General features: G+C 53.8%; 1 protein-coding gene across 1 annotated transcript in view; it reads right to left on the bottom strand.

Moving 5' to 3' along the window:
- The window catches only part of GLI2 (GLI family zinc finger 2), a gene marked incomplete at both ends in the record, with an annotated part of 174,374 nt that overhangs the window by 19,587 nt on the left and 140,585 nt on the right, over positions 1 to 14,202 (bottom strand). The window contains 2 exons of the mRNA XM_084245068.1: positions 194 to 395; positions 12,097 to 12,282. Of these exons, the coding sequence (XP_084101194.1) occupies positions 194 to 395; positions 12,097 to 12,282 (388 nt within the window). The remainder of the gene's footprint in view (positions 1 to 193; positions 396 to 12,096; positions 12,283 to 14,202) is intronic.

A 14,202-nucleotide genomic window follows, 5' to 3' on the forward strand; every position in this document is an offset into this window, starting at 1 on the left:
AGAAGACATACCAGATACGGGCACATTTTAGTTTCATCATTACCGGTTTTGAACTCATGAAAGATTTGCAAGTCTACCGATTCACAAAAGCTGTGAGTCCTATTTTTCTCCTCAGGCTGAGAGCCTGGCCTCTCCGCACTGGGTTGCAGCCCGGCTTCCCCTTCCCGGCCTGCTGCTTGCAGGCTGGACTCACCTGAGGGTGCCTGCTGACAGGTGTCCGTACGAGCCACTGGCTGCGGAGCTGCTCCGCGAGTTGTTGATGTAAGCCACCAGCGAGTTGGGCGAGGTCCGTATCATCCGCTGCAGGTCCAGGCTGGCATCTGAGAGCGGCGAGATGGACAGCGCCCGCTTGCGGCTCAGGCGGGGTGTCACCCTTGGGCTGGAGAAGCGCGACACTGTGGGGACAGCGGCCCAGAGCATGTCAGCGTCACATGGTTACAGGGGTGGAAGAGGGATGGTTGGAGGGGACAGGAAAGACCCAGGAGGTGGAGTTAATGGGAAATGTAGCTCCGTGGGCTCTGGGACAAGGGATGTAGCCTCTGTTAGTCTCAGTTTGTTGGTCCATAAAATAGGAGGCGACCCTCATGTGGCGTGGTGAGGATTTGAGAAGCGAGCATCAGGTGCTTGAGTGAGTGTCTATGAACACTGAGTATAGGCTCGTGTGTTTCTTTGCTTTTAGGGGGCATGCAGAGGTATTAGGGGGGTACAGAGACCAGGGAGAGCTGAAGACATGACAGTGCACAAAGCACCAGTGAACAGCTTGGTGGCCTCTCTCACGAAGTGAACACCTGTGAAGCCAGTGCCGGGTCAAGACCAGGGCCTGGCCAGCACCCAGAACCCCTTCGTCCCCTTCCAGGCTCACCCCAAGGGCAGCCGCCATCTGGGTTTCTAAAACTCAGCTTAGTGTTGCCTACTTTGGTTATTTGCCTGCTGTTTAAATAGAATTATAAATCCTCTTTCCTATCTGGCTTCTTTCCTCCAACATTATCAGTTTGTGCGATTTCTCCATGTGACTGCGTGTGGTAGCAGCTGTTTTTTTCTTTTTTTAAATAGAGGTAACTTTGGTTTACCACACTGTATGATTCAGAAGTACAGGCTCATACGTATACTAAATAGCTCTTTTTTATTGCTCTAGAATTTCACTCGGAGACTAATCTGTGAGGAGGAGAGGGAAAGGAGTCCCAGTCACAGAGCATGTTACATCTGGGATTACCCTAAAGTGCCTGCCTGACCCCCCAGCATAGGGATTCACCAAGCAGAGGCCTGGAGAGTTGCCCCCAGACTCCTAGCATGATGCCTGGGCCTGTGGCTTGTTCTCCTGGCCTGCTGGGCAGGCTGCCGATGAGGCAGGGAGGACGCCATGGAGAGGCAGCCTGACAAGAGGAAGACAGCTCTGGAACACAGAGGCCTTTCCTTCCATTCCAGTCACCTGAAGCCCAGGAAACCTGTTGCCTTAAAGATACACACACACACACCCCTCCCCCACATACATACATCCTAGTACATGCACATCCCTCTACCACCCCATCTGACTACCCTTTACCCCTTTATAACTATGGGAAGAGACAAGGGCCTGCCCCAGACCAGGGTTCCCTGCACCTGGGGTCACCGGCGCTCCCACATGGGGTCAGAGGCTCCTTCTCTCAGCTCCCACCGTGCACCCTGCTCAGGGTTCTGGGTCTCTCCTCTGGACAAAGAATGGCCTAGAAATGACCTGACAGCATCATTGGCCAACTCTATATATTAAGGCTCCTGCCCTGTCAAGATCCTCCTTGAGCCTCAGTTTCCTCTTTGTGGAAAGGTCTAATAGTGCTGACCCCAGAGCTGTGGTGAAGTGTAAGCAGGAGATGAGTGACAAGTGCCTGGCACACAGCCTGACAGGCCAATGCTTGGCCATGTCCCTGCCCACCTGCATGTAACAGCCTCTTCCTGGGCCCTGCTGGACCCTGCCTACCAGACCCCCTTCAGGGGCTTCAGGTTTCCTTGGGGTTGCATGGGTGCCTGTAAACAACTTAGTGGTGGCTAGCACACACCCACTGCTACACAGAGCCCGGCCCACCTCCATGCCCATGCCCGGTGTTCCTGGGGTGGTGATGCTGCCTTCTTCCCTTTTGCCTGCTCAGACCCCATAGGGCCCCTCCTCCCGGGAGGCAGCAGGCTGCCCTGACTGCAGGGTTCATGCATTAGTGCCCTCTCTCTACAGCTGTGAGAGCACCAAGGATGGTGCTGTGAATCTCTGAACCCCCACCCCCAGTACCCGCTGGCCCCACTACCTCATGCCCTGGGATCCACTGCTCTCCCCCAACTTTCCCTGGCTGGCAGACCTGGGAAGCCCCTTTATCACTGAGCAATCAGGAGAAACACTTCTCTTGGATTGTGGAGAGCAAAGAGAAGGCCCCAGAATCTCTGGGCTGAAAGGGGATTCCAGGGCTTTCTCTCCTGTCTCCTTTGTGGGTAAGAGATGTTAGAGGCCACAGAGGGGAGTGGGCCACAGCCTGTGGGGCTGAACCTGGTCAAGACCCAGGAGCCCAGGGTGGAGCTGGTGGGTGCACATAGGGAGTCTCGGGCTGGAGCCCTAAGTCAGCCTCATGACCTGGGGCAGATTCCTTAACCCAGGGGAGACACAGAATTTTCACCAATGACTTGTGCACAGAAAGGTGCCCTGCCAGGCCCGAGACTGCCGTGATCATGGGATGACAGATGCAGAGGTGGCTGCACGCGCCCCACAGCTGTAGTGCTCATGGAATTGTATACTTTGTTTATTCTGTTGGGTTCTAAGAACAGGGGCTTACAGATCTTTTAACAGAGCTATGGTGGTACACAGAGGTGCTACATAGATGTGTTTGGGGACCCTGGCTCACTTTGGCCCACAGGGGGCCAAGAGGTATAGCTGGCATCTAGACTGGCAGGTGATGTTCTCACATGACGCAGCGGGAAGAATCCCAGCCCGCACCCCTGGGGACGCAGTACATCCAACCTTGTCCTTCCACCTCACAGAGGCCAGAGGAGCAGGTCAACTCCAGGGGGTGCGGCTGCTGCACCTATCTGGGCAAGCAGCCCAGGTGACAGACAGACAGATGTGGGCGGGTCAGGGGCATGTGGCCCTTTGATGTGTTCAGATAAGTGCCACTTCTGATCTCTCATACTAGTGACCCAGCGACAGTCCTGTTTAGTGACACTGAGACTCACTGTCTTATTTAACAGCTACCACCATCATCTGAGATGCAAACCCAGCCTTGCAGATAAGGGTGGGATTCGAACCCAGGTCCACAGGACCCCTTCTGTGTGGCTTTCCAGGCACTGTGTCCTCACTATCTTCTGAAAGGTGGGGAGAGGCAGGCCAGGGAGATGCCCCCTCACTGCAAACAGCTTTTCCCGCCTCACTTTAAGTGGTTCTAAAAGTGAACTTCCTGACAGCCAGCAGCTTTGCAGCCACCCTCTCTCATTACCTGAGAGGCAGCCCCAACTCAGCACCCCCAAGACCCCCTCCACCCCACCTCCTGTAGAGCTGAGCTCTGTGGGTTCCCTTTACTCACACGGCAACAGAAACCCAGGAACCGGCCTGACCCCTCCCTCTCCACACCCCCTCCACAACTGAGGGTGCCCCTGAAGCCCTCTTCTGGCCCCCTTTCTTCTAACCTCCACCCGCCTAACCCACTTCATCACTTGCCTTGCTCATCCCAAAGCCCCCACAGTGAGCCTGGCAGCAGCTGCCGTGGAGCCTTGCTTTGCCCATCCGTACATGGGGGCAGCATGGCCTTACCTGCAGGGTTGTCATGAACACACAAGGACAGCACCGAGGAGAGTGCTAAATCCCAGCAGCCCTTCCAGAATGAGACTGAATTAACGTGGCTTCTTGAAGGGCTGCGAAGCCTGTTTTGATGGGCAGGGTGAGCCTAGAGGTAATAATGGAGCAAAGGACAGGCGGTCCAGAAACCGTGACGGCCACACAGCAGGCACCTGCCACAAAACAGCCACTCACCCCCCATTCCTTCGCTCAGCCTCTACTTGTCTTAGTTCCTAATGACTGAGTTCACTCTTACTCAAGGAAATTCAAAGATACTAAAGCGAATCTTCTCGACGATCCCTGTTATTTATGAACTGAGTGGCAAACAGGGACATATAAGGGGAGAAAAGACCTAACGCCATCTAAAGGAAGAAATGCTTCTTTATAATACATTTCTTAAAAATAGGTTTTGCTGATAATATTTGGATTCCCACCCTCTCATGCGCCCCTAACAAGAGGAAACAGGCCAAATCTGACAGTGATATTCATCTCTGTTATCCCCACCCCTCAAGGGAAATATGTTTATTAATGCGCCTCTTCCCTTGATAAATTACTAAATAGAAAGAAAAGCCTGGCACTCATTTCCCGTGGCTTCTCCTGTGATTTATGGCTGGGGACTGGCAGAGACGTCGCGTCCATTCATCTGTGGATGCGCCTGTTCTGGTGTCCATCAGCTGCCAGGTGAGCAGCCGCCAGCCCACCCTGACCCGGGAGACCGCCTGACACAGCTGACCCCTGTCACCACTTGCATCTGGACCCCGCTGCCTCCACGAGCTCTTTCTCTTGCTCATTCATGTGTTTGTTCACGCACCCATCAGCTCCTCATATGGTGCTGACAGTATGTCTGGCTCTGGGCTGGCAAGGTGGACACTCAGCAAGAGGACACTCAGCCCTGTCCTCCTGGACCTCATCATCGAGTGAGGACTGTTTCTGCAGCACCAGGCCACCAAGTAGGAATACCTTAGGAATCCCAGAGAGTCCAGGGGCTCCCTGCTTTCCCAGTCCCCAACCTGCTTGACTGCTCTGGCCCGGGTGGCACTGGCTGTCACCGAACTTCTCTGAGCTGTTACTCACCCGGCTAATGGGCAATAGCACCTGCCCACTAGCCCTGGGCAGGTGAGCAGCATATCATTGGCAGCTCCAGGTAGACCTTCTGAAGAGGGGCATGGGAATCCCCTAGGGTCTGGGATCCAGGAATCTGGGCTGAGGTCAGCAGGAGGAATGGAGGGCCTGGCTCTGTAAGACCAGGCCAGGTGTGGCACTGGCAGTCGAAGGAACTGTGTCCCGACACAACGGCCCGGGTGCCTCCTCCATGTCAGACACTGTCCTCAGCATAGGACAGAGACACACCTTCCTTGGAGTGAGCAGGACACAGCCTTGTGGCAGGGCTCCTGGGCACTGAGTGCCCACTGGCAGGGAACACTCCTGCACAGCCCAACTCCCTCACCCACCTATTTTCTGAACTTACTGAGATACTTTAAGGAAATTCAGGGGTCCTTGACGTGCCCCACACTTACCTATCACGTTGGCTTCCTCTTATGGGGGACGAAAAGAGCCTAGTTTTTGGAGCTCAGAGTCTTGGGGTTCAGATTGATAGCCTCCATTTCCTACTCATGTGACACAGGCAGATAACTTAGGGTTCTGGGCCCCCAACTCCTCACCTATGATGTGGCTTTATAACTTGGGAGTCTATCTCTAGGGACTATGAGGACAGGTTTGCCAGATGACCCACCAGCGGGTGCCCATGCCTCCACACAGCAGCTCTGCACCGCTTGGAGCTGCAACCAGGTCCCTCTGCCTCAGTCTCCCTTTCTGGCTGCAGGCGGAGCATAGGCTTCCCACCTGACAAGGGCCTCTGGCAGCCCCTCCATCAGCTCCTCCTGCCTCTCTGTGGTGTGATCAATGTAATTGGTTTCTGAAAACCCCCCTGGACCCGCAAGCAGCATAAAGAACGGGCGTCAGAACGGAGGTGACATCCGAGTCAAATTAGTGTCAATATGACAATAAAATATACAGCTCGGAGGAAATATGGGCTGTAAACAGACAACATTTCAATCGGAAACATTTCAATCTTCTCAATGCGGTGGGAGTCGGGGGTGGGGGCAGGCTGTGGCTGCTGTCTTTCTGCTGTTAAATCACCAATATTCAACAGCATAACACGAGAAAATTCCATTTTAGGGCCGTGGTGACAACCGGTGAATTCCCCGCTCTCCAGAGAACCACTAGGCAGAATGATAACCTTGGGTCCCTGACTGGTTATCTATTACCTCCCAATGCAGCATCACTTCTCACTCTTCCTGCTATAAATCAGCCTCCTTGAAGAACAAGAGGCAATGGGCCTGCATCGACCACCAGGAGGCCAGGAAGCTCCCGGCACAGGAAGCTCCCGGCACAGGGCTTTCTGGGGAAGTGCCCTTTGTGCTGCTGCAGCCTGGCCTTGTGCCCTGGGAATCAGGGCTGGGTTTTTCATCTCAGGAGCCCCATCCGGAGGCTTCTCTGCCTTCCTTCACCACCACAAGTCAAGAGATTACTTTGGGCTGACTGGAGACAGAGACAGGGGCATCGGATGTCACCAGGTTTTCCATTTCAGGAAAAAATACAAAGTTCTATTCCCCTTGCCCCAATAATCATCCATCTATTATCAGGAAGGCACAAAAACAGTTTAAAAACAAGTCTGGCTAGTGTAAAAGATGCCATCTCTGTTTTCTATGCGCACATCCGCTGACGCTGTGCACAGAAGAGTTTCTGGGTAAGAACTACCAGTTTTGAAATGGATTCCCTTGATGGGGTGGGGTGGGATGGGGGGCAGAGCAAAGGTCCGAATGAATCAAGTTCCATCTTAAGACCCATTTATCCAACTCCAAAAGGTGAGTCTATTAAAAACGTAATATTAAATAATCATGTAGATGGTAATTGGCTGAGGTAAAATTATGCTCATAGTTGACTGGCAAGTGGGTTTGTAACACGGTAATTCCCAGACAAAGCGGAGGTTCCAGGTTCCCTGCCTCACCCAAGGAAGGGGGGAGCGGGCAGGGAGGAGAGGCTAGGGAAGGCTGGGAGGAGGGAAGGAGATCAAGAATAGGACTTGGAGGAGGCACATGCAGCAGAGATATGTGGCAAAGCCTCACTTGCTTCTTGGCCTTGGCCTTGTACCAGGGACTTGGACATGGAAGGAGACACATGAAGGAGACAGAGACATGGGCAGAGCCCGTGGGGAGGCTGACAATAGCAGCCTTTATCTTGACTTGGATTTTGCTTTTGCTTTTTTCCTTCCAGACTTGCAGCAAGCTTTGGGCCTCAGTGGTCCTTCTTTGGGCCAACCCTGTTTGGCTGATCGTTTACCCACAAGGGGATGGGTAGCTGTGGGTGCTGGATTTGGAAACTATATTCTTTTTTATTTTTTCTATTTCATACTAATTGCATTAAAGTTCTTTTCCACTGAAGGTCTTACGCACTAGAATGTTTTGACTGGATGTGGCAGGAGGCAGTTTTAGGGGTTCCGGGGGAGACCTTCACTCTGCCCTGTAACACCTCGGGTCACTGCTCTGTCAGACATGGGCCCAGGGAGACTTCCTCCACAACCGTCACTTCACAGTCTGGCAACTCGACATGCAAAGCCTCTGGAAAGTTCTCTCCCCACAGTTCTACTGTCTCTGGGAACATCAAGAGAAGGTGGAGAAAGAGGGGTCTGTGGGATGACCTCAGGATGTATGTTCTTTGCCCTGCCTTGTACAAATCAGCCCAATTGGGGCATAAGCGCCATAAGCACAGACCTTAGCAGGCTGCTAATTGCTGTGTCCCAACAGAATTGAGTGTGGCACACAGTAGGTTTTCAATAAATGCTGACAGAATGAATGAGAGACAGACAGACACTGCAGAAGCACACAGAATGGAAAGGCTCCATCTCCTCAACTTTCCACGAGCTCAAGGCCCCCGCACAGGCACAGTACTTAGATGGGGCAGCCGTGTTTGTGGCAGCTTCTGAATGTCAACACACATGTTCTCCGAGAGCCTTGGGACCCTTCCGCAGAAGGTCTCCTGAGCCATGCTGCCCAGGCCCCAGGCCTACACAGTTTGCTCTGGGAGAGTCTAAGGAACAAGAACCTTGATAGGCAGACATGCTCACACTTTCACTGACTGGAGAGAAGCTTCCTGGGAGGGATTCTCCCAGACCCTGCACTGGGGCCAGCAGATAAAAACCAGAGCTGGTAGTTTTTCCCTGGCTCCCACGGTTCTGGGGCGGGGAGAGCCTGGGGACACCTTAAGAGGCAGGTCAGGGTGCAACAGGGCTGTCTCATTTAAAGACACACAAGAGCATATCCACATGGTCTTCAGAGCTGAACAGAAATGCTTAAACATTTGAAAGAGCAGAAGCCAAGGTTCTAGTTCTAGTTGCAACTGATTTGAAAAAAAAAAAAAATGGTATGAAGTACGGACACATACAGTAGAACACGCTGACGACTGTGATTTCCTTGGATCGTAACTTTGGAAACAAAGCACAACAACTCGTCTGTTCCCAAAATCCATCAGGTTCAGAAAAATTCCCCGCTCCCACTCCATCCAGGCCTTGGCCCTAGAAATTGATATGCCGGCTCAGGCCAATGCTGGGAGTGTGATGCACCCCAAAGCCAACCACATTCCCAAGACAGAGGTGGAGAAAGGACTTGGCAGGTGGGCGTGCTGAGTTAATCTGCAGCAGCTGACTTGAGCCGGCGCTCTCACGCCCACTGGTGAGCTCACCTCGCTCCACCGCTTTCCTGTTTCTCAGAGATGCTCGGCCCCCCAGATGCTGCCAATGCTGAGGGCCCCTGAGAACAAAGCTTCGGTGTTCCCAGCCCCCCTTCAAGGATCCCTGCAAGCTGGCAGCTGCTTGCCCCGAGTACAATTTATTCCTTAATTAGTTGCATCTTTCTAGCCCAGGTTCTTTTATGGCTGCTACTCACTCACTGAACCCACAAGTGTAGAAGTCTGCTCTGTGGCAGTCAGGTTCCTGGACCTGTGGGGCTTGTGGGTTTGCTACACAGCAGTTGCAGCCAGCTCCAGCTGGAGTGCCTCCAGTCCTCAGGTGGGCACGGAAAGGGGCTCAGGGCCCAAGAGATGCTGACAGGGCTGGGCTGGGGCTGTATTTCGGTGGTATCTTGGGAAATGCTTTGGGACCCAAGTCCCAGGATGCGTGCAGAACAGAGCCAGACAAGCTGCAAGGAGTGGCGTTGTGGGCAGCTCTGGGAATCATCTCCAAGCCCATGGACTTGGGGGAGTGGTGGGGTGCAGTGTGCAAGTGAGGCTGGAGGGCAAGGCTGCTTGAGCCATATTAGACCATTTAATTTTATCCTGGGGGTGATGGGAGCCACGGGGCTGACGGCAGGATGATAGAGGGGATGAATGATCAATGAGAGGGTGTGAGGAGGCTGAGAGAACCTGAGCTGAGGGCAGCACAGGGAGAGGGGATGGACGAGTCAGACCTGGCAGTCCTAGGGGATGGAGTGGATGGGGTGGTGGTGAGGACTCAATTACTGACATTTGAGAGACATCCATTAACTTGAGACAGATTGAAACAGGGAAAGCATGCTGGCAGAGCAAGATAGGAACTAGCATTAACTGAGCACCTATTATACGCCAGGCACTGAGTCAGCTTCACAGATGTGAGGTCATTCAGTGTGTCTCATTCACATGGCAAGTGGGACTGGGTATCACCGTCCAGACCCCACCCCAGTACCAACTATCACAGTCAGATACTGGCCCAGGTCTCCCTGCAGCTCATTTCCTCTTCCTGTTGCCCCTGTAAGCACCCCCAACACCCACCTGACTGAGACCCTGGTTCCTGGGGTCGGTAGGTCAGGTATGCTGCCTGGAGGCGGCATCTCCAGGAAAGAGCTGATGATGCTGGTGACAAACAGCATGGAACCCTGACTTGTTACCTGGGCAAATCACTTGATGTTGGGTAGCCCAGTCCAGAAAGCCCAGCTCATCTTAAAGTAGGGGTAACATTGTGGGAGAATGTGGGTAAGGGCACAGAGCATGGGCAGGTCTCACCGAGTCTCTGGGGAATGCACGCATCAGGTGCTCTCATTCACTCTCAGCATCTCCTACCTCTGGGGACACCTGATCCCTCAGCCATGGTTTCTCCATGTCCCCCCACTGTCCAGCTGAACTATTGCCACCTGAGGCTGAGAAGGAAGGCTCTGGTTGGGGGAGTCTGACGCTTGGATGTGGCTATTTGACCTTTAGGCACATATTGTCTTTGGTTTCTGACCTTGACAAGTACCATGTACAGCATACAATCTCACCGGGCCACTCTCACCACCTGCTGACACCCTACTCCTCTGTGGGGAACCGAGGAAGGCATGAGGGTCGGGCAGGCCCAGGGATCAAAATTTGGTGGCATCCTTTTGTCATGCTCCCCTCGGGCATACCCAGGGTGATGGGGACAGCCCCCATGAGAGCTGGCACTGGGGGGACTGCGAGTTCTCCTTCCGGCAGCCCTCTTGTGGGGAAACAGGACACCCAGGGGGCTCAGAAAACTCAGGAAGTGGCTCCTATAAGTGTGGGATGAGCAGGAAAGTAGGAGTCAGGGAGGGAAAAGGGAAGAGCATCTGGAGAGACTTCCCGGAGGAGGAAGTCTTCTCCTTCAGGCCTTAGGAAAGTGAGTGGCTTGGCAGGTGCAAAGGGGCTAAGGCAGAGATGTGGTGGCTGGGGGGAGAAAGAAGCCCAGGACAGAGTACTGGTGGCAGTGGGGAGGGTGGCTGAGGGGGGCAAAACACACCCTGAGTCTTACAGCCTGCCTGGTCCCCCAGGACTGCCTGCACCCACTGCACAGCCCAGGAGGAACCAGGACTTCGCCATGGGGCAGGACCCTGCTGTCTGCCCAAGCCCTGCCCCCTGGAGGAGCTGTCTGGTCATGGTGGTGGCTGCCAGCTCATAGGCCTGGCCTGGATCTCCGGATATTTCTGGGCTGGACTCCAGGAGTGGCAGGTGGCATAGCACTGATGGGGGTAAGGAGTGTGTGCTTAAGCTTTACACCCCTGCCTTTCTCCCCAGTAGCTCCATGTTGCTCCAGGGGGCTCATGGTCAGAGGGAGTAGGCATCCCTGTGAAACAGTGGAGGGTGGCAAATGGTGGGAGGGAAGGACTTGGCATCTAATGGGTGACACGACTTCATCTACCCGAAATACTTGCTTTCCTGCCCGGACACATAGGCCCGGGCTGCAGGGCCCTGGGGCCTCAGTGCCTTTCTTTATAACTAAAGCCTATTTCACTTTGGGGGCAAGTCTATGGTTCTACCTTTAAAATCTATGCTTGCTCTGAACTACTCTCAGATCAGCGGGTGGAATGGGAGTCAAGAATAAGTAAGATCTCCTTACTCCTCTGTCTAGCCATCTCCAAGACCCCCGCCCTCCCTTTCTGAGTTAAAGCCAAACTCTTACCGAGCACTGAGTAGCCTGCAAGACCTGCCCGGATTGCTGACCCCACCCTGTTCCTCACCCTCACGCATGAGATGATAAACCCACTGGCCTCCTGGCCATTTCTTTTTTCTTTTTTTTTAAAGATTTGTTTATTTATGCATACAAGAACTAGGGTGTAAGCCAGAGGTGCGGGTGGTGAGAGGATTCACCAGAGAGAGTGGGGAACAGAATAGGCAGACTGACTGAAATACACTGCCGAGGGGAGCAGCGGGCGAGACAGGAGAGGTCTGCTGCGCCATGTGGGTCACCTCCCTGGCCGGGGATCGAACTTCTGCTGCAGTGACTGCTACCGATAGCTTGACAGTGCTGCTTTAACCCCTGCGCCACCAGGGAGGCCCACTCTCCTGGCCATTTCTTGAGCTTGGCAGGCCCACTGCTGCGCCAGGGGCTTTGTACTTGCTGTTTCCTCTGCCTGGCTCACTCTTGCAGCATATTTCTGCACAGCACAACTCTTTGAAGTCTTTGCTCCCATATTACCTTCCCAGTGATTTCCCATCCAAGATTGCACCCCCACTCCAACCAATACTCCCTACCTTATACTCATCCCTGGCTTTGTCTGTCTCTCCCCACTCTCCTGTAAGTTCCAGGAAGGAAAAGCTGAGTGTATTTTATTCCCTGGGGTGTCTTCAATGTCTAAAACACTTCCTGGCCTGTGGTGACTCAGTAAGTATTTGTGCATGTTGTTCAAAGCCTTGGTCTTTGTCGGCAGCAGGTGTGGCAGGGATGGGGTGAAGCCCAGACTTCCCTGTAGGCCCCTCCACCCTTGAAAGGAGCAACAAGCACCCTCTTCTGCCCGACAAGTTACCTGTCAGCCCCAGGCCCTGTCTAGTTCTCCCCCAGCACTCACCATCCACTGGATTGAGGTAGTCGTGGAGATGGGGTGTGCCAGCAGCACCCCCACTCTGCATCAGCAGGTCCCCGTAGGGTGCAGGGTGGCCCGCCATGAGGGTCATCTGGTGGTAATAGTCTGAGGGGTTGGTTCCTGGCGTGGGGAGGCCAAATAGTCCCCTCTCCTTAAGGTGCTCGTGGGCCACTGTGGGCAGGAAAGGAGACAGAGAAGTCGTCACAATCTGGCAGAAAAGGGAAATGCATAAGTGGCCTGAGCAGCCCCCCAAGTACCCTCTAATCCATCCTCTGCCCCTAGGTTGCTTGCCCCCTCCCTTCCATGCTCCAACCATCCGCACTGGGCTGGGGTGAGTGGGTTTCTGTAGATGGAGAGGCCAGGTCTCGCCTCTGCATTCCTTCGTTTCCTCAAAACCATAAACAATTCTCCCTGCTCTCCTGTGGGCCCCACAGAAGCTCTGAGGTCTGGGCCAACAGGGTTCATGGTTCAGTGGAGTCGTCAAAGGAACAAAATGGTGCGTGGTGGCTGGGCAGCTGGGCCAGGCCGCCTGTTCTGAATATTCAAGGTATGATCGCATACTGACAGCGCTCTGGCCGGCCAGATGACACTCCTTGCGTGTGCTCCTGCCCTGTCCCTGGGCTGCAGGACTCTGCCGTCTGTCTGCCCCAGCCCTGCACATTGCTCTGTGTAGGGCTTTAGAAAGGGGCAGGGAGGATGAAATTCAGACTGTCTTGAGGGGCTATGCATTCAGGGGTGTGGTGTCCATGAAAAAACAAAGCTTGGAAACCAAACATAGCCAGAATCCTGGCTTTTGGGGGAGGTAGATCTCTCTTGGCTGGTGCAGTTTTCCATCTGTAAAATGGGGTAATAATACCCACCACTCAGAGTACTATTAAAAATGAGAATAGCAGAATTCACACTCATTCCCTTGAGTGTGACTACCACCACAATGTAGTGTGAATTTGACTACCACCACAATGAGTCCAGGGAAACCATCACCAGTGCCCCCAGCAGGTGGGGGCTCTGCTCCCAGAGTTCAAGTCCTGCCTAAGGTTACACAGAGGAGGGTGAGGTTGCTGGGGCGGGACCCACAGTATAATCTGGAGTTCTTGACCACTCTGTTTCACGGCCTGTCATTAACCTTGGCAAATGCCAAAGTAGCGCTCATGTGCTTGGCAGACAGAACAGCCAATCAACAGGATCATGGTCCTCCCACCTCCTGATATCCTCTACTGTCAGCCCTGGCTTCCACAGGCTGATGGCCCAGGGTCTCTATCCGACTATGTGACAAGACACTGTCAGATCGCTGAAGAACATTCCAGGCCTCATGTGGGCAGGCGTGGGTCTGGCACAGCCAATAGAAGCAGTTGTATGAGGTTGATATGCCCTCTCTAGTTACTCAGGAGCCTGGCTCAGGGCCACTGAGGTGTCTGGTCCATCCCCTGCAGGTGTCAAGGCCATGCAAGGTAGCCAAGTTCCCTCTGGTGCCAAATCATAGGGCTGCCTCATGGGGTTGGGTACTCAGGGGACCTAGGCAGAATTCCGAGCTGGGTTCCAACACAAAGGGCCATTTCAGAATGGTCATGCTCTGGCCAGCCGCTCTCAAGTCCTGTGGCTGTGACCATTCACCTTGTCAGGTTTCTCTCGGTGAAGAGCAGGCAGAGAGCAAAGCTCACAGGCGGGAGGATAACCCAGTGCTTCGGGGCGCCCTTCTGTACATTTGGAGGCTGAAGCTCTTTACATTGTGAAACTCTGGCCTGACACTTGTCAGATCCAGGCTTGGCTTCAGCTCATGGTCACATGCACACGTTGGGAAGACACAGCCCCTCATGAGGATGGAGATGCTGGTGAGGGTCCTAGAGCAGAGTGTCCCTGGAGTCTCTGCCCACAGGTTCACGAGTGTACGTTGCGAACTGTACATGTGAACTGAAACTGGGTTCAGAAGGAAGGGTTCAGAAGGCAGATTTTGAGAAGAGACAGCTGGCTGCTTTTGAAGGTGGCAATGATGAGAGGCTAAGGGGACACTTTGGGGAGCCCCATGGGACAGTGGGTAAGGGCTACTCCAAGCTGGGGGTGGTGGACATTCCAGGAAGACATGAGTAGAACTGC

The sequence above is a fragment of the Talpa europaea genome (assembly GCF_964194135.1).
Source record: "Talpa europaea genome assembly, chromosome: 1".
Lineage (NCBI taxonomy): Eukaryota > Metazoa > Chordata > Mammalia > Eulipotyphla > Talpidae > Talpa > Talpa europaea.